The sequence below is a fragment of the Pinus tabuliformis genome, chromosome Q (genome assembly GCF_031772625.1).
Source record: "Pinus tabuliformis cultivar Carrire ecotype Pingquan chromosome Q, CPIR1, whole genome shotgun sequence".
Classification (NCBI taxonomy): domain Eukaryota; kingdom Viridiplantae; phylum Streptophyta; class Pinopsida; order Pinales; family Pinaceae; genus Pinus; species Pinus tabuliformis.
Window position 1 is genome coordinate 1,260,607,115 of NC_142296.1, and position 22,397 is coordinate 1,260,629,511.

Consider the following 22,397-nt stretch of genomic DNA (forward strand, 5'->3'; position numbering starts at 1 on the left):
CTAAAGGAGAATTCTCGAAGGTGTCAGACTCTTCCGTGTCATTGCCGAAATCGTCGAGGAAAGAGAATGATGGGAACATGTCACCATCATCCAGGTAGTGCCCATTGTAGGGAAAGAGCTAAGGCAAGCTCTCATCACCATAATGACACCAGAGGCAACAAGGAAAGGTATAAACATTCTTGATATTTGAATGTTCATTTTGATTATAGTCATGTTGTTAAATATGAACGTAAATCATGGAATCAAAAAGCATGTACCTTTTGTGGATTACATAACCATACATTTGCTAAGTGTTGGAAAAGAATAACAGCGCACAAAAGGAGGAGGCATGAAAGACCCTCTCAATAGTAGGTAAAGAAACATGTTAAGCAGATCTAGAGGAAGAAGATGTATTGCAGTCATTGCAATAGAGGTGGCCATCAAAGAGCCACTTGTTGGAGGTTCCATCTAGAGCAGCACCTTAAAGACAAAGTGTCAGTGCATGAACCAAATGCAATAGTTGTTCGACCAACGAATGTGCCACAAGGAGGAAACCCATTCACCTTGATAAGTGAGAAATGGTTCTTCTAGGCATGTTAGCTTGTCATGGTGGTAATTTTGTAAATCATTTGTTGCATTTTAAAATGCAAAAGTGATGATGTGTTTTCTATCACTTGTTAAGAAACGATGATGTCTGGTCTTATTTTGAGTTGCATGATAAATTGTGAAAGTGATGTCGTGTTTCCATCACTTGTCAAAGAAAAAATAGTGTTTGGCCTTATTTTTGTAAATCGTGTGTTGCAATGATGATGTGTTTTCCATCACCTTTTGAAGCAACAATGATATGTTAGCCTTGTTTTCATAGTTGGGGTATTGGTTCCATTTTGATGTAAACTTGACCACTGAGTATGTCTTATAAACTCGTGGCAAGTATGGGATGCTTGGATCATTAGTTGGTCATGTGAATTAAGCATGGAATTTGCAGAAATTGTACTACGGGTTTGCAGAGGGTGCAAGTGTTGGCTCATCGCTTATGGCTCCGAAGGACAAAGGTGAAGGAGAAGGAAGGGTGACATATCATCAATTTGTAAGTGTAGACAAGGTACAAAGAAGTTGCATATTATTTTTCATGCTTTTGGAGGACCAAAAGCTCCTCAGTGAGGAGGATTGATCTAGGTGGCTCTAGACATAGGCATAAGTCTTAAGGACTCAGAAACGGGAAAAGTTCAAAGTGGCTAGATTGCTCCAAAAATAACACCAGACCGAAGTGCTCGTCGCCCTGATTCCAATGGTAAGAATGACACTCAAATCTGAGCTCGTATGAGGGCGAAAGAGCGAGTCAAGGTTTTGGTCAAAGTTGGGTTGTGGGCCAGGTTTAATTGTCCTACAATTTGACCGACCCTAGGGCATGAAACCTAGCTCCCGAAAGTGGGAAAATGTGTTGGGTACTTAATTTCTCTGCTATCCCCTCTATTAGAAAAAATCGAAAAATGTGTTTATTAATTATATATATATATATATATATATATATTATGAAACAGGTGGTGGGTCATGACCCCCGCCACCACCACCAGAATTGCATACATTATAAAACAAAATTAATATTAAAATGTGGGTCGATGGGCCATGACCCCCACCGATCACCCAACCGGCCCAACCACATAACTAAAACATGTTATATATGGGGGTGGGTGGGCTACCTCCAGTGGACCCGGCCCGCTTCCCACCCAATTGCTACCTCTTGTTAACATTAAAATGAGGGCGGTGGGGCTTGAACCCACCTAGCCGGTGTGGCCAGCCCACCTCTCGGGCACCCTCACACACAATGGTTACATCATAGACCAACACCACATTTAATGTAATGACTCCAACGCACTCCACCATTTAATACGATCTAACAGTGCCATATTAAAATATTTATGCACCATTTTCAAACGGTTAACTAAAATTGTATTTTAATGTGCCAAAAAATAAAACTTAACGCGCTATTTTGGAGGTGCAGGGGTTCAAAACCACAATCTCCACCCTCCTAAATGATTCTACCACTGTTGTGCCACGGGGCTCAACCTTGTTAGCTCGACCCGGCAAATTTTATAAAAACCCTTTGTTTTTATTTTGCACGAGGGGTGTAGAGAATGAGCATGGAACAGAGTGGACCAATGGTGGAACCACAAGCAGATGTAGTTCCAAGAAGCGGAATGTGGCACAAAAACCAAGACACAGATTTTTTAATTGATTTGTAGGTGGAACCATGATCTTGGAAAAGCACAGGTGGAACCATGATTGAGCCAAATTTTCAGGAGGGGAAAATTTTGCCAGTGTCCAAATTGGACAAAATTTATGTCAATCCTACACCTCTCAGCGACACGAACCTGATGACATAGACAAAATTTTGATCTGAGTAGAATCTCTTCAGATGACCCGAGGAGGGAATCTTTGAGGAATCTAGGGGAATCTAAATGATTCCTGTAGCCACAGATTTTCACTATATCAAAATTCAGAAATTTGATAATCAATTTTACACTATTTGATGGCACAAATCTGATGGTGCAATCAGATTTTCCATTTCATCATGCTATTTTTCGGCCACTTTTCAAAGTGGAGTGCAGGTGTCAGCGTTCAATGTGCAAGCAGTCATTTCCATGAGATTCTACGCCATGAGATTGATGGTGCAGCCAGATACAACATTTTATCATCCTCTTATTTCAATAACTTCTTGATGTGAGGTATATGCAGTGTGATCATGTACTTCTTTGTCTCTTTACTTGAGATGCATTATGTTGTATAGATCCTTGTTTGATGTTTGATGTGGGATCTCGTTTTGTTCTTGATGTGAGATGTACTTATTGTCATGTTATGATTGAGATCCCTTTGTCATCATGTTGATGTCATACTCATGTGTCTCCATGTATGTCTAAACCGAGATCCCTTTGATGCCATGTTGGCAGGATGCTCATTATTGACATATGTGAAATTGTGTCACACTGATAGGAGTCCTTTTTGAATGAGAGTTCATGCAGTGGAACATCTCTTAGAGCCATTCCTGCGTGAGGGCATATTCCTTGTGTGATAGAGAAAACACGTACGTGTACATCATCACTCTTCCAGCACTTAATGCAACAGCTTAAACCATATTGACACCGGGGCTTGGAGACGTAGTCCCTCCTGGATGAACTCCGTTATCAATATCTCTTGTTTTATGTTGTTGATTCTTGTCATGTTCCTTCTTATTTACAACATGCATATATATTCCTTTATGCTATTTTAAATGCAATTCTAATCACATCACAAAAGAAAAATATCTTGGTTAAATCCAGGAATTGAGTCAACTCGGATCACTACACTCTACTTATAGAATGAATACCCAGGTTTTTAGAAGGAGAAGTAATGGAATCATGAGGATCACCTTGTTCAATCATGATACCCTAACCTTACAAGAGAAAATGAGTGCAATATTTTCTATAAAATCCAAAATAATTTTTTGTTTTGGATGAGAACATATATTACAAAAGATTATGTAATGTATCTTATTGAATAGGAAATTGATTTTTTGGATGGATGGGCATATTGTTTTGTAGATGAGCAGTATTATTCGACTAGGTTTTATCATTCCTTTGTAAACCCTCACCTCTTATCATATTGTATGCTAGATAGATTTATTTTCTAATAATTTTGTAGGCAAATGGATCTTAGATATAAGGAGGCTATATGGGCTAGTAGTTTCAACATTTCATTAGACTCTTTTTTTGGATTCAAAGAAGTACTTTGTCTAACTCTAAACATGTGCGTCTCAAATTCAAGAATATGAAACACTACCATTTGGGAATTGTAAAATATATATCATTATGGCCCAAATTAGAAACGCAAATAAAATGCCAAGGGTTTTGGGTCTATTTCTTATTGGAATACTAAGGAAACAAAAACGAATCTCAAGGATTGGAAATATTCTAAGAGGAAATGATTGAATCTCAAGTCCACCATAAATCTAATAACAAATATAAGAAATAATCTAATGAATAATTTGATGAAAGATAAGGGTGTGAATAACCTATGGTAGAACAACAGGAAGCAAGAAAAATAAGAAGAATATCTCATGTTAGTCATAGTAAAATGTTCATAACGTTTCCATTATTGAAGCTTGGATCTTATATAGACCATAAGGATACATTATTTAGAGAACCAAATTGGGATAAAGGAATATATTAGGCATCTAATCCTCATCAATGGGATACATGGGTTCACAAAATTAAACAAGTGACCCCCCTTGTCAGTATTGCACTCTCATTGTAATTAAAAGTTGGACAATAATCATATAATGGGGAGATGGATTGGATAATGTAAGTAAAAGAAAAAGTGTGAGCGAAAATTTTGGAATCTGAGAGTAAAATAGGAAAGGTCAATATTGTTCTACTGAAGGTACAAGAACATAAGTTGCACCTACTCTAACTCATGATAATGAATATTTTTCAATTGCAAATGGAAGTGACACAAATATCTAAGATGATAGATGTTGAATTACTAGAAAATGAACCTAAGGATTGGGTTGTTAAAATGATGAGAGCTGATTTATTAGAAAGGACCATGAAAACCATGGAGGCATTAAAGGTTAACGTGGTTAACATTCATGATATTTTAGACAACCTTCCTCTCAGGGGATTTTTTTTTTGAATTAGAAAATGTCAAGAAATAAAAAGGAAGGGTGGAATTCCCTTTGAAGATACATATATAGAGGAGATTCTTTTGATCTATAAAGGGATGAGAGTTGTTCATTCAGTGGATCTAACCATTTCCTCAAGGTTATCTTCCAAGGATAAAATATTCACAAGAAGGAAAATTTTAGGGGGTAAATTTCGCTAATTGGCTATTTTTTAAACAATTTCTGAAAGAAAAAAAAAAAAGAACAAAACAAAAACAAAAAACAGAATAAAAACAAAACATTTATTTGTCCATTTGGATAAAAATTCACTTATTTTTTACATATATATGATTAAATTGAGGAAACTTTCCAAAATTTTGCCAATTTTAATAGTAAATTACATGTTTTTTATTGAATATCTATCTACATTATAAATGTATGACTTTCAAACTTGAATATTCGCCTATAATACTATACATAAGTGTCATATTTGAATCCTTAAAAAATACCCTAATTCACAAGTGGATAATCTTTGGATTAATAACAAACTTATAATAGAAGAAGAAAACAAATATAAAGAGTGGTACCAAGTGCAGTTTCTACTTATGCCTCCACCAAAAATTGAGCAAATTATCATTATTCCACCATTTGAACCATCTAAAAATCATGTTAAAGAAGAAAAAGAAAATATCAAATTTGGATATTATTACTCTCACTAGCCTAAAGATTGCTATAATTGAAGATGTTGAGCTTGGACAACTTTGCCTAAGGGCCACAAAGATTTGGTAGATCATAGAGAATACCCCTACAAGAGTATCTATTGTGGGCAATTATAATCTAGGTTAAGGATTATTGTGATAAAAGACTAAGGGAGTTGAATGAGCCTAAAACTAATCTTGAAGAATTTGAGAGAACCCAAATGGATTATTTCAATAAGTTCAATGATGCAACTTACAAACGTGAAGGGCCATTGATATTCATGGAAGGTGAGTTAGTTTTGAATCTGATTAGATTTCATCCTTGAATGAAGAATATAAATATTTTATTACATAAGCGAAAGGAAAAGACAAAATCAACCCAACTAGCTTAAAATATTGGTTTGTCTATTTGGTAGTACAAAATGACAAAGTGATCAATGCCGACTTAGAATTCTTGGGGAGAGACTAAACTATTGGAGAATCAATATTTCCATCTTCAAGTGGTTTGGAGGACTACTATGGGCTTTAATAAAGATGATATAAGATCCACACTCCACTACCACAGTGGAATCACAATTATAACTCAACATACTACTAAATGACTTCTCCTTTTCCTTTTACCTTTTCCTCTTTCATTTATCTTCCCTCCCTCTACTTCTTTTGCAATTTTTTTTTTTTTTGGCAATTTTCCATCCCTTAAATGAAAGTGTAGTTATCTCAAGATTGATAGCTCCCTGCCTCCTACTTGTCCCACATATTTGTAAGGGAAGACAAAATTTCTCACCTTTTGATTATAAAGTGAGGAAGAATGGCCCACTAAAAATAGATTAAAATTGTTCAAACTCTAAAACAACTGAAAATAATGAAAAAAAATCACTTATTTAGTCATATTCAAAATTATTAAAAACATGCTAATGAATAAAGAGTGTCTTCCATAATTAGTGAAGATTCCATGTTGTTTTGTTAAGATTCAAGTGCGTGATGATAGGATATACTATATATTTAGTGTGTAATATAACTGATATATGAAATAGTTTTTGAGATTTTATTTTTATTTATTTATTTTATTTTTAATTTTAATTAAAATGTGATAGATATTTTTAAAAAATTAAATTGTTTAATATATAGAATTAAAGTGATTAAAATATTTTAAGATGTTCTGTTTTATTTAAATATATATTTTAAACAACAGAAAAACACAATTTTACTTAAAATTGTATTAATAAATCGCATAAAAAAATATTTTATTTATAAATAAAAATATATATCTATTTAATAATATATCTTATTGAAATAATCATATTTTTAAATCATAATCTTGTTATCTAATGAGTTCTTAATTGTGTATCATATGTTTAAATCATTGGCTAGTTATAACAAATTATGAATTGTGGTGAGAGAGATGAGATATATTATTTAATTAGCAATTGTCCCAAAAGGTACAAAAATAGGCCTATAGGATTATTAAATGAGAATTATTGAATTTATCTAAAAGAGATGTTGGTTCAACCCTAACGGATAAGCAATTTGAGTTGGCTAAAGACCTTCTAATTGTTTTTTATTATTGTAAAATTATATTGATAATTCATTGGTTTTACTTTCAAAAGCTCGAAGGAATTTGAAGAGTAGGTATAGAATTGCTTTGTGGGATTTGATCCCAAAATCCTTGATTTGTAGATATATACTCAATGAAATGTTAATTGGTTGAAAACCTGCACAAATGTTTGATATAAGAAAATAAGCCTAAAAGGTTGAAACGCTTAATTGGTTTGTGGAAAACCTTGTTTTCTTGGGCTGGATCATTGTGCAATTACTTTTCTTTAAATGTTTTGTTAAAGAACACATTGGATGTCTTATTTCATTTTAGAGTAAGTTAATTACCCAAAATTAAAAAACCTCTATAGATGGCCAAGCATAGTAATAAGGATGATACTGTTACCTGACCCATTTCCCATGGGATTTCAGTCTCGAAATATTGCAATAGAGCCAAACAAATTTTACATATTTTAACACTTGAGTGGCTGCGGTTATGACCGTCGTTCCCTCAACTAATTTGCTTCCGTGACCAGGAATAGAATTAGCAATCCACCGGACTGCTTAGCTCATGTTCTGTGCTGCTAAATGCATTTAAAGAAGAGGAGGAAAAGGCCACAAATTGAGTAATACATTCAAAATGAGTGTGTTACAAGCATTCCGCAAAACAACACAAGAGATGAATCCATGTACAAAATTATGATTCTCTCCTGCGTACTCTGCTTTGGCCTCCGCGATCTTTAGCCGCTAAAATTCGGATTCTCTTTGCTACTCCAACAAAATCTCTGGTTCAATAAAATTTGGAAAACGAACATAAAAAAAAGCAAATCAGCCATGGAAACTTAGATTGAATGATAGCGAACAGAAAAGAAAAATATCCTTTTATCTGAAATAAAGAAAATGAAAACAAGTGCAAACCTACTTCCAGGAAAGGTCTCCCGTCAGAAGCAAGTCGCCTTCATTATCTTCATATGCAATCAAATAGCCTGGAATCGCGTTTGAGAGATTGCAGTAATTTTTAGTATTAATTAGATCAGCTCCCTCAATGCTTCCTACAAACATTCCTCTGAGAGCCTGCGCAAAGCTTTCATAACACGAGTGTTCTTCAAGGAAAATCGTCTGGCAAATTGAACGGCCTTCCATGACCACAGTAACAGGCGGAGCAGCATCAGAATATGCCAAAGGCTGTTGGTGAACCGTCGGAATATGCTTGGTATGGTTTTCTGGTTCCCTAAATAATCTGCCGACGGTAAACTGAGGGACCTCTGAAGATGACAGGGCTCTAGGAAGAGGAGGAGCTGGGGTTCCATTCAGCGGGTTCTGATAAGGCGATATAACGGTGCCAGCGCTGTCTAAGCTGTATGGACGTTGTGTATTTCTCTGCTGCTGAGGAGATTCCTTCTTCGATTGCCTGAACATCGGTCCTGAAAAATTGGCACCACTTCCGGACGACATAGTCTCTATGAAATTGGACTGGAAAGGATGTCGGAAAATTCCTATTAGATTATTGGAACCTAATTGCCGGAGACGATTAGGATGATTATTTTCCAAGATGCGGAGTTGGAAGAATGCAAAAGAAGGCGGAGGGTTTGGTCCGAGGCTTCTTGCATCGAAAGTTGTAGTGGCGTTTTTTGTTTGGCCTCAAAAAAGGCGGGCGATTTGATTTACATCTTCTTGCGGAGAAAGTTGTTGTGGCGTTTTCGTTTGCGGAGAAAGTTGTTGTGGCGTTTTCGTTTGGCCACAAAGAAGACGGGGGATTTGATCCCAGGCTTCTTGCATAGAAATGTGTAGTGGAGTTTTCGTTCGGCCTTAAACAAGGTGGAGAATTTAGAGTTCCTTCTTGGGAAACAACACCTATGTGTTCAGTCTCCGGACCTGCCGTCAACATAGATTTAATATTATTATCATGGCAATTAAGATTACCTGTGCTGCTTCCCTCACATAAATATCGGGGGGAACTTTGCCCTTCCTCGACAACGAATGTAGTGCTTGGCTGGTTGAATTGAAGGAGAAATATGTTTTGCCAGTGTTCTTCTCGCCCATCGCGGCCGGCCATGATTGCGTGCTGCTGACTCCGAGAATCGATTTCTTGTATAGGCCGCTCATGACTTCTTGTCTTGGACGTAACTTGTCATCCAACGCTTGGGGAACTCCGTCATCAATGGAATTGTTGTTTCTTTTGATTCGGAAGAACTGCGAACCTGCAAAGAACAGACGATATTATCAACCATGGCAGAAAGGGGAAAAGGGACACCAACAGTGTTCCAACCGGAATTTATATCTGAATTTTGAACATATCTTGGGTTATGAAAACGCTGATTTCATCCAATTCACCGAAAGGAGAGAATACGACGGCGAATTAATTTACTACTAATCAGTGCTTGATCAGTGCTTGCCAAAAGCCAGGGAAGAAGAACAGTGCTTGTCAAAAACTAGGAAGAAGAACAGTAACAACAACTGGCAGACCAAAGAAACATTAACTCTGAGGCCAAGAGTGACATAAAATAATGGGAAAAAGCAGGAGTGACATAAAAAAGGGAAAAAGCAGTAAAAATATCTTGCCATGCCTAAAAAGCAACTCAACCTATATTTAAAAAAAGCAATCACACTTCAAATCAACGGTTGAAAGTCTCTCACCCAATCGAATAGATGAGGGTAAAAGAGTCGACGATTGTTGATGCATAAGAAGACCTATCGGCCTAATTAGATGGAAAAATGTATGAAAAATTCTGAATTATGGTGAGAGTAATGAGATATGTTATTTAATTTGATGAAAAAATATATGAAATAATTTTATATATGTGTTAAAAGAATTACAATATAAATAAATTAAATTTTTTAAATATTTTAAACCAGACCTAAGAAAAAATGAAATTTGGAGAAAGAAATTTGTAACTAGATTATTTCAATTCCTTTTAGTATTTAATATATTTAAAGTTAAGATATATATATTTTAATTAATTTTTAATATTTTTTTTATAATTAATGAATTTAAAAGTGATAGATTAGTTTTATCAATTATGATTAATATTGTGATTCGATAAGTTTGTTATCAATAAGTGTTTGGTTTGAATTTTTGTAAGTTGGGTTATTTATCTGAAGTTATAAATAAACCAAAATTTTTATTAAAATGTGAGATTTGGACTAAATTTGTTTTGAAAAAAAAATAGAAATAATATTGATCTATGTAGATTAGTTTTTAATTAGATAACATTGTTCACTTTCTATATATATATATATTACTTTTTACATTTTGTATTTTATTTTTGTAGGTTTTACTAGTGAGACATTTTCAGGGGATTGAACCTTCGATCACTTCGATACCACCCACGGATTTTTTTACATATTGAATTAAAATTCATTCTATAGTTCAATATGACATAGTATTTATAATTTTATGTGGGTAACACTAATATTTGTCAATCAAAATATTGTAAGTTGGTCATACACTAAAATAATAAAAATGATACAATAAATACCATATGTCTACGATGTATTAAAAAAATAGAAATAATACAATTTGTGTGTAATAAACTATATATAATTAGTTTCAAGTAATCCAAATAATGACCAATGAAATAATCCCTCTTCATCAATCTAAACAAACTAACTTGGCAATGAACTAAGTTACTAGAGGACATGGGTGAGTCTCTCTTATGGTTGTTAGGTACAATTCATATTTGCATTAATACTATGCATTTTCTATAAATATATATGCATTGTTGCATTAGATTAATGCAAGGATGTAAAAACTATTATGTAAACTTTGACATAAATCCCTAGATATTTATTTATCTTTGTTCCTTATATATTTTATAGTCCCTAGGTTGAAAAACGATTAGCGTACCTCACAAACATGACAGATATTTTATTGTATTTAAATTTATTTCAAATATTGAGTTTGTTGGTATGTTTTTCATGGTAATTATCGAATCAATTTTCTATTTTTCTTAGTACATGTTATCTTATGGTAACGATCTAGATGTGATAAACACCAATAAATAAATAGCAATATATAAATACAATTTTGCATTGAGATAGTGGATTCATTATAAATAACTATAAATTGTTACATTAGATTAATGTTGGATGAAAACATAATTTCATGAAATTTTACCTCCTAAATCCTTTTTTGATCATTTTATTTGTTTGTTTTCTTCACTTGTAGATTTATAGTCCTTAAACTAAAAAGTGATTAGGGTACCTCACAAATATGGCATTGTTGTAATTTGATTTAAAGTTAATTTGGATAGGGGTTTATTAGTATGATTTTCATGGTTGCTAGCTAATCATTAATTTTTTACTTAGTACCTACTATGTTGTGATATCTACTTATATGTGATAAACATCATGAAAAAATATACATGTGTACACATGTTATAAAAAAATTAGAAACTAACCATATAATAGGTAGTAGAATGAAGAATATCACCCGACCAAAGCCCATTTTATTACTAAGGTTGTTTGATATGCAAGATTTAGTTCTTACATTGGACTAGTTCTTACTTTGTATGTTTAGGGAAAGGGGAAAATCTTTAATGAAGGTAAACTTTGATAGACATTGTAACACCCTCTGGGGTAAATGTGCATATAAACAACATAATAGGAACAAAAATACAATAAACATATCAGCCATCAAAATCCATATATACATCAGTACATTTGCACATGAAAATCAAGGGAATGAATTTTTCATTAATAAATGCAATGAACCAACCGGTGATGGGACTACCACATTCCACCCGACCATAGATTGGCTGAGCCAAGTCTCTCTTCATCCAATCACCCCCATGCCATATTCCAAGCATGAATGTGGGACTCATAGAACACATCAAAAACACCAATCAATGTGGATGCCACTGGAGTTCTTCGCCTACATCGTGAGGAATTTGAGTGCCTCCTAATCTCTTAATATTTACCGTGCATCTGTAGTCTAATCCGGGGATCACTAGGCCCTACACCGAGACATACTCTCCAAGATTTACCATGCATTCCATCCCAGAATCACTAGGCCCAATAGAGATAAAATCCACCTCTTGGCTTTACGATATATCTTGTCATTCACCGACAAGGATTTCTAGGCCCACCAAGGCACACAATATGGCTTTACCGCAACCCACAGTCCAGTTCAGGGGTTACTATGCCATTGGCTTCATGCATCCTTAGTCTGGTTCAGGGACAACTACCACCATGTGTTTGTCAATTCAGAGATCCACCCCACTCATCTTTGAATCCAATCCATCGATCCCCCACAAACTGCATGAGAGAACCCATCTCATCAAATCTATTAGGAAATGGCAAGGTTAGGCTCAAAATACTAGCACACCTGGAAAGACCCATGCCATGGTAGAAAAGAAACACATGCAATCCCATGCATGCCATATCTAGCAAGGAAAACACACATGCAAGTTGATACCTACAATGAAGCCTGTTGTCGCTGCTTGATCATGCATTTCCCTTCTTGATCTTTGTTTCCTCTTGCCTTCTTTTCCTTTCTTGATCCAATGCCAAAGTGCTCCAAGAATTCTTTGTGTCCAAGAGTATGAGAGAGAGAGAGAGAGAATAATGAGAGATCTCCAAAGATAAATTGAAAAGAGGTTCACTCTAAAAGGAAGAAGCTTTCCAACTGATCCTCAAAAGCCTTTTTATTAATTAGGCCTCTATTTTCTTCATTTTCCATTATTTTTCTTCAGTTTCCTCATCACATGCAACTTGTGACCTTTCAGCTTCCTTTTCTCCCAATTCCCATTATTTTCATAAATAAAATGCCAATTAACACCTCATGCCTTTCCAAATCCTTTGCTATTTCCTTTGCCACTTTCCTTAGCCATAAACAACCAAATGAACACACACTATGATGTCTTTCCCACCACGCAACTTGGAATATGTGTCCCATCATCTACAGTGTTTATATATTTTTACATGGAATTTTCACCAGGGTTGTTACAGAACCCTCCCCCTTGGGAGAACACTATCCTTGGTGTTCAATGACACCTATAACCAACAAGACTGCTGAAAACAAAACATACTACCCATGGATATTTATAACATAGCTCGTTGCAGTATTTACAATGAAAGACATTCTCGAAATCAAAACATCACGAAAACATGATGACATACCACATACTGGAGCTTTATAACAAAGCTCATTACGATATTTCCAATAACCACATATACACATATGCACATTTGCTTAACTAACAAATAAAAGAATATGATTCTTGTATCCGTAACAAGGAAATCTAATGGCTCACACTTCCATCCTCAAATTAATACTAGGATTCACCTCCTTCCCAAGAAGTCCAAAATCCAATGTCTAGTGATATAATCATGCACCACTTATCCTCTCTTTGAACAGTTACCAGCTCATTTTTCCAAGGCGCACTCCCAATGTGCATATGATTCCGTCTAACAATGCTAATAACCAAAACAAATCCATCTGTGACCTTGCCTTCTATGCTACATAGTCCCCCGGGAATCTGGTCACCCCTTCCATGCAGTCACTCACCTTCCAAGTTTCGTTGGCACACCCATCCCAGGTAGTCCATCCCTTGGCAAGTCTTTCTCACATAGGAAGATACAACAACCAAGGCATATCCCTACCATAAAACCATCATAATGGTCATAGTATGCTCATGGAAATTAATGGACACAATTGGGTACCAGTGTCCCACAATGGCCCTGCTTCTGAAGTGCTCTACCAGCATATTATTGTATCTCTAATTTATTTCACTGTTGTTGCTAATTCTTGCAATCAATTTCAACCACCCAACTGGGCATGTTCATGCTTACTGTACCAAGAAAGTAAATTCCATTAGATTCAAAATAAATTGAAATAACTTCAAATCAAACCTCATTGGTAGTTCATTAATAAGCTACACTTGGAATTCTGTTTGCTTCATGTCACAAGAAGTCAAACTAGCATCTTTGACCAAATCAACATGTATAAAAATATCACATTAGGTTAGCTCAAAACGCAACCATCATAAATAAAAGCCATAAATCACATGTAACAATCATAAACCAGAATCATAGATCATAAATCAGAATCATATATCATAAACTAGAATCATAATTCACATGTAATCATATACCAGAATCATAAATCACATGCATAATAAACTGAAATGCAACATTGATACCTATACTTCATCGATCCTTACTTCTTCCATTATTCTTTTGTATAGACACTAGATCAGTTGCCACACCCAGAAAACACCCAGTGCCTTCTCTTCTACCAGGTGCACCTACGCATAGTGTGCATCACACACATACAACCACACCTAACACACAACACCATGAAATACATAAACCTACACCTGACATACAACGCATACACCTACAGCCAGTGTAAAACACAGTGCATCCATCTATACCTGATGTGCAATACCACCCAATACATGTACCTACACAGAGTACAACAAAATGAGTACACATGCCACAATACCATGACTACATGATGTACATACATAATACCACATTCCCTTAACATAGAATGTATGGCATGCACACAATACCACACGTGAACCAATACCATATGTACAACATGTAAACAGTACCACCGGTACACTGCACCACCTGCACAACGTGTGCACAACGTCACTTGTACACATCGCCACATGCACAACATGTTCACAATGCCACATGTACACCACACCGCTTGTACAATGTGTACACAATACCACATGTACATAGTACCACACGCACGACATGTACACGACACCACATGTACACAGAACCACATGCAATACATGCACACAACACCACCTAAACACAATGCCACTTTTACAACATGTACCCAGCACCACATGCACACAATGCCACTCGTACAATCATGCACACCATACCATATGTACATAGCACCACATGTACAACATGCATGCAACACCACTTGTACATAGCATTTCATTCCCAACATGTACATAGCATTATCTATACATGACACTACATATCCAACATGCACATAGCACCATATGCACACACGCCGCATATACGTCATGAGGACAATACAATATGTATACAACACCCAATATGAAATATTCACACAACCCTATTTGTACCATAATGTACATAACATTACATAAATAACATGTACACATGCTATGTATACACAACACCACAAGTGCACACATCATAAATGCAACATGTACAACATATACAACATATGCATAATAGTAGTACCACACATCTAGAACCACACCGACTCTACCAAGAAAACCTGCTTCTGGTGTCTTATCCATGCTTGTCTTAGCATGTCATAGACTACACCACCTTCATTCTACTGGTGTATCCTTTCGTATAACTTGTCCACAACATAGACATAATATAATCACATAATATGAACTCATAACCACATGATACTGACCTCGTATATTTTTCATGACTACTCTTCCCACTTGATTTCTCATGAACTAAGAACCTCTTCATGCCATTCAATTGTGGAATCAATTATTCCTTCACAAGAATTATACCTGACAATCCCTATCGGATATTGACATAGATAGATGGATACATACATATATAATCGTTAGCATAAAACAATCATCACCTTGTCAGACAACGACATACATACATTCATGTATACATATATAAACATCAACATAATCATGATCATAACATAATTACCAGATAACATAAGATCTAGGTTAAGAGAAATTCCTTTATTCATGCAACACATGCGCAACATTGAGAACAACAGTTCCCAACATAGCCAAGGCATATGACACCTCAAATCCATTCACTTTACCTTTTCCTTTTACCTTTCTCATGACTATACTTTCACCGTCCATTTACCACAATGGACCCAGCCAATGCAACCAACTATCGTAGCCTTACCTTCTGCTGCACTTACTCATGCACCGAGCTTCATCTGAATCTTACATTACCTTTCAGGTACCACACATCTCTCCACGAGCTCCATCAACTTTCCTCTTTCCCAACCAATTCTAAAGACTCAAAACAATAAAAGAGAAGAGAATAAAAAACCAAGAAGAAGACCACAAAAACCCATAAAGACATGACACTACAACAAGGTGGCAAGGCCTTGCACCAGACATAAACAAAACTGCAAATCAAACTCAAAAGAAAAAAATCACAACACCGACACCATGACTCAATCCCCATGGTTCCCAAGGAAATCTCAACCTGAGCCATCTTCAAGATTTCATGGCAAATTGTCTTGCCATGCAACTCCTTGCATCATGCTTCCATAAACACATAACTGTCAATGTATAATTAATCATAATAATACACCAGTTACCTCATCTTATTGTGCCAAACACGTTGCTTGCAACTGAACACATCCACGCCATCTCTCAAGGGACTCCAATCCTTTGACAGATCCATGTGTAGCTAAACACTAGCTAATATACCTGTCAAGTACATATTCATGAATATAACATGTATCCACATAATTTCATACTAGATTAAGGTTAAGAAGACTTCCTGTATGCAAAGCACTCATTCGTTTGGAATTAGGGTTTCCAAACATAGCAAAAGGAATTATTGCCCAATTCCTTTCCTTTACCATTTTTACTTTGTTTCAATTGAGGCTTACTATGCACTGTCACATCACCCAAATGTTAGTTATGTAAACTCATCGATTATTACCTTGTCATACTAACACCGACATGTTACCCTGCAACTTCTTACACATGTCAACCACATGTTCCAAATATCAAGACAATAATATCTATCAATTTGAAATCAACTTTTACAAACAATCAAGTCATAATCCATAGTCAACTCATAGTCATTAAACATAATGCTACAACTATCACCTACTACACTCAAGTACATATCAACTATCTCAACACATATGTGTTAGTCAAACCATATTAAAGCAAGATCATTGGAACACATACTCATATTATGAAATTCATCAAACATTCAACCAACTTGCAACATACCATATTAAATAAATCAGCTAGACACCAAACACTCAAACACCAAATAGATGTCATAATCAAACAAATCAAGCACCAGGTAGATGACATAAGCAAACTCATACCTTCATGTTTCTGAGGGGAGGCTATCTTGTCTACACAATAAATCTAGTTATCACGATATAACTTCTCAACACATCAACTTAAACATAAATAATACCATAATATTCATAACAATAACTAATGTTCACAACATAAATATAATAATCATTTGTCGTTCATGCATAAAAATCACATATGTACCATCAGTCTAGATTAGTACGACACCATATCACAAATATGTCATCTCATACTTGAGTATCACAACCATAACCATCTGCATAGGTCAAACCAGGTTAACACAATACATATAACATCAAGATCTTCAATGCAATGAACATAACCATCACACATATGACAACATCAAGATCTCAATGAAATAATTCTAATCATTAGGTTAATAGCATATAACAACAAGAAGGTAACCTTTACATACTCATCAACAACATATAACCTAATCATCAAGTTATCTAACATAACATAACAATAGAAATGCACACAACCACATGTTATCATCATTCTTGACTATTTGACACGTGCATATGACTATGTTAATCAACTATCCTCTATCATCTATGTAACCATAACATCAAAAGACATGTTCATAGACATAATGTACATAACCATAATGCATATAACAATCCTTAACTTACATACCTGCATGCTAAACATACAAACATGTATGATGACATGTCCTTGCCTCGAGGTCCAATGTTGCAACTTCACTTGATGATCGACATCTCTTGCTTTACCCCATTCAACACATTAGCATCATAACATACCAATAACACCATTATGGCCTAAATTGCATACAATGACTTCACAATTCATATTCTACCTACTATTCATGCATAAATATAACCAAGACCATACATGCATAATGTCTGCATACACACACATAACAAATGAGTACAAAACCATATACGCATCATTCTAGCTAGATTCCAATCATCAATGCATGACCATATCAAGTACACAAACCATGACCTCATGCATGACAAAAACCAATACTCCAATTTTATACACATTGCCACATGCAACCAACAATATGCATAAACAATGTGAAATCAACTACACATATGCATAAATGCATGTAGTCGAATATAAGCGATAAATTCTTGTAATCAGCCTACAAGACTGATACATGTAATCAAAATCTTCAAAAATGTAACCTAACATACAAGGATGTAAGTAGGTATCATGAAATCAACATGTAAGCGACATATAATTCATACATAGTTAGTCACATGTTCCAAAATCAAGACATCGTGTCTATTAATTTGAAATCAGCTTTCAACAATACTAACAACCATGTCATAGTCGACAATCAACTCACAATCATAGTCATAATACTACAACTAGCACCCATTTGCATGCAAGTGCATATTAGTTGTCTCAACACATATTGTGTTAGTACACTATATTAAAACAAGAGAATGCCTTCATACAATTTTATAAGCACAAATACATATCACACACTTAATCAAGCATTCAAACAACCTATAAGCATACCCCCTTACTATCCATGGTCCACACTAAGGTAGAAGGAGGAAGCTACTATAATGGCCCGATCTCCAATGTCCAATTATGGAAATGGGATCTCCAAAGCTCTAATAAATTTAACCACACTTGAAAATAAATTGATTTTTATTTCTCATACATTTGAATGGGATTAAATCAAAAACATTGCACTTATTCCACTTGCCACTTTTCCATACTAACATACTAACTAAAAACATGCCACTTTTCCATTTCCTTACATGCAACTTTGCAAATTTCTTGCATGCAACTTTTCAAATACCCTACACGCAACTCTTCAAATTGTTTGTATGAAAATAGGCATAGATCATATACATCCATATTATCATACCACAATACTATCTCATCTAAAAACTAACATTTTCTTCAAAAAAATACCATACTTTTAAATTTTCTTCAAACAACTACTATACTATTACATTTGCATGTAAGCATTTCTTCAAACACTTTACATGCAAACTAATATAGCAAACTATTTGCATACAAGTAAGCATATATCAACTACAAGAATACTATTACACATCAATACTATCCCCAACCACAAACAATATACTCATTGGGGCATTCTATCAAAAAATTTGTATGCAAGTAATCATTGAACCATTTACGCATTTCATCAAATGCTTTGCATGCAAACTAATATAGTGAATGATTCAATGCATATATCCTAAACTGTAGTAGTAAAAGTTATGGAAACTGAACCATATGATCAATGGTATTTTCCCTCACTATGGTTCAAGTTTCAACTTCTGAGATTTCATAGATGAAAATTTATAACAAAAATACCAACACAATCTTAGTTGGTGCACAATTCTAGGGGTACCCATAAATCTCGACTTTCACTGGTCATATCTCCTAAAATATAGCGAATAAATATCTGAAATTTTTATCACAATATCAGTGGGATTTCCCCTCATTGTGGAAAAACTAACTCCTGAAAGTGCCCAGAAGAGAAGTTATAATAAACATGTCAGCATGACCTATTTGAGGCCTGATTTTAGGAGCATTGAGAAGGCTCGACTCCCTATACTCATATCTCCTAAAATATTGCGACCCAATATCTGAAATATCTTCCACATAATCAATGGTGTTTCCCCTCAATGTGGACAATTTTTTAGCTTCTGAAAGCCTACAAAAGATAAGTTATTTCATAAATGCAATCATGACATGTTTAAAGGTGCATTCAGGAAGGTCATCTTCGTTAGATCATAATTCCTAAAGTATTGTGAACCAATATCTGAAATCTTGACCACATTATTAGTGGGATTTACATTCAATATATAAAAATTTTCAACTTCTAATATGCCATAGACGAAAAGTTATAATATATATGAAAGAAAGGTCTAAAATTTAAATCTATGTTCTTCATTTCACCTATGATAAAGCCTATCCAGTCCAAGTGTTTGAACCATTCTCTGATACCACTCTATAACAGCCTTCGGGGTAAATGTGCATACAAAAAACATAATAGGAACAAAAATACAATAAACATATTATCCATCAAAATCCATATATACATTAGTAAATTTACACACGAACATTAAGGGAATGAATATTTCATTAATAAATGCAATGAACCAATCGGTGATGGGACTACTAAGTTCCACCCAACCATAGATTGGTTGAGCCAAGTCTCTCTTCAGCCAGTCACCACCATGCCATATTCCAAGCATGAATGTGGAACTCATTGAACACATCAAAAACACCAATCAATGTGGATGCCACCGGAGTTCTCTGCCTACACCGTGAGGAATTTGAGTGCCTCCTAGTCTCTTAGGATTTATCATGCGTCCACAGTTTGATCCAGGGATCACTAGGCCCTACCCCAAGACATACTCTTCAAGATTTACCGTGCATCCCATCCCATAATCACTAGGCCCAATGGAGAGAAAATCCATCTCTTGGCTTTACCGTATATCCTGCCATTCATCGGCAAGGATTCCTAGGCCCACCGATGCACACAATCTAGCTTTACCACAACCCACAGTCTGGTTCAAGGGTTACTAGGCCAATGGCTTCGTGCATCCTTATTATGGTTCAAGGACCACTACCACCATGTGTTTTTCAATTCGTAGATCCACCCCACTCAGCTTCGAATCCAATCTGTCCATACCCCACAAATTGCATGAGAGAACCCATCTCATCAAAGCTATCAGGAAATGGCAAGGCTAGGCTGAAAATACTACCACACCTAGCAAGACCCATACCATGGTAGAAAAGAAACACATGCAATCCCATACATTCCAAATCTAGGAAGGAAAATACACATGCAATTTGATACCTCCAATGAAGCTTGTTCTAGCTGCTTGATCATGCATTTCCCTACATGATATTTTCTTCCTCTTGTTGTATTTCCCTTTCTTGCTCCAATGCCAAAGTTCTCCAAGAAAGCTCTAAGCATCCAAGAGTATGAGAGAGAGAGACAGAGAATAATGAGAGAGCTCCAAAGCTAAACTGAAAAAAGGTTCACTCTGAAAGGAAGCAGCTTGCCAACTGATCCTGAGAAGCCTTTTTATTAATGAGGCCTCTATTTTCTTCATTTTCCATTATTTTCCTTCAATTTCCTCCTCGCATGCAACCTATGACCTTTCACCTTCCTTTCTCCCAATTTCCATTACTTTCATAAATAAAATGTCAATTAATGCCTCATGCCTTTCCAAATCCTTAGTCATTTCCTTTGCCACTTTCCATAGGCATAAAAAACCAAATGAACACACACCAGGATGTCTTTCCAAACATTCAGCTTGTAATACATATCCCATCATCTGTGGTATCTATATATTTTTACATGGAATTTTCACTAGGGTTGTTATAAATGCATATCATAACTAGAAAGAAAATAGGACATGCATTGAAAAAATCCAAAGCAAATGTCTGAACTATAGAACTTTACTCTAACTATTACTACTTAATCTAATTTAAGAAATAAACCATAAGTAAATACTAAATTACTTTGTAGAAAACAAAGAAATAACATAAATGAAAACTAGACAAAGAGTTAAAACCCTATATAGGTCCTATTCCCCTTTAAGAAGACAATTATCTAATGTCACCACTATATCATGAAGACAACATGCATTGATAAGAGATCAATATGCTAGAAAAAACAGTTTTGCACTTTTCTACAGGAATAGTCACAATCCTACAACAGACTTTATAGCACTCCACAAAACATGCATAAAACACAAAAATGAACAATAGGAAGGGGTAGAATGCCTCCATAAGAAATATCGCTAGTGAGATAGCTCAAAAAAAATCCACGCGGAGCATGTTTATATAGAAAAATGGGTGACTATGTCATAAAATCATTCGTATAGGAGATTGGTGATCTAAAATGGAGCAGATTAGTAATGATGTGCTAATTCCCCATTCAAAATATAAAAATGTGCTTGAGGTTTGTAATCCAAAATAGCAAGTAAAAGCATGAATTTTATGTGTTTTTACTTAAGTTAGTTTCATGAAGAAAACTTAAAACATGAAACCATAGCACTGAATGGAAGCATGCATCAAACAATAATACACCAACAATTGATAAACGAGTTCACCCCTCTTGGGCTACATTTCCTTGGATCAGCTCTAAATGCATGACCCCTTCTCATTATGTTCAAAATTCTTCAGTAATAAGAGTACATAAGTGTGTTGACAAAAAGAGTGCCTAGTTTCCCCTTCAAGGAAACATTATTCTACAAGGAACTCTCACTTTAAACACATGACAACCTACAATTAATCATGAAACAATCAGTGAGCTAAGGGCTCTCAAATCAAGACCCCATGCTCCAAATTCCAATAGCATAAACAATACTATAATCCACTAGAAGTACTTAAACAAGTCTCTTTCTCCATACACATATAAAGAAAAGAAGAAATAAAGCTACAACATTGTTGTAATGGTTGCTGCAGAAAGCACATGGAGGTTGGAAGACCCCTGCAAGGTAATCTCCATCTCCATTCTCCTCCATAAACCGAATCAACACTCTATTTGAACAGGATCCCATAGGCTTCACTTTTCAAAAAACAAATCCAAAATTT

General features: G+C 35.2%; 1 protein-coding gene across 1 annotated transcript; it reads right to left on the minus strand.

Moving 5' to 3' along the window:
* Positions 1-7,764: 7,764 nt before the first annotated feature.
* Positions 7,765-8,301, minus strand: LOC149224386 (auxin-responsive protein IAA10-like). Its single transcript, XM_089388171.1, has one exon. The coding sequence runs from the start codon at positions 8,299-8,301 to the stop codon at positions 7,765-7,767; it is 537 nt and encodes a 178-aa protein (XP_089244297.1).
* Between the last annotated feature and the right edge of the window lie 14,096 nt (positions 8,302-22,397).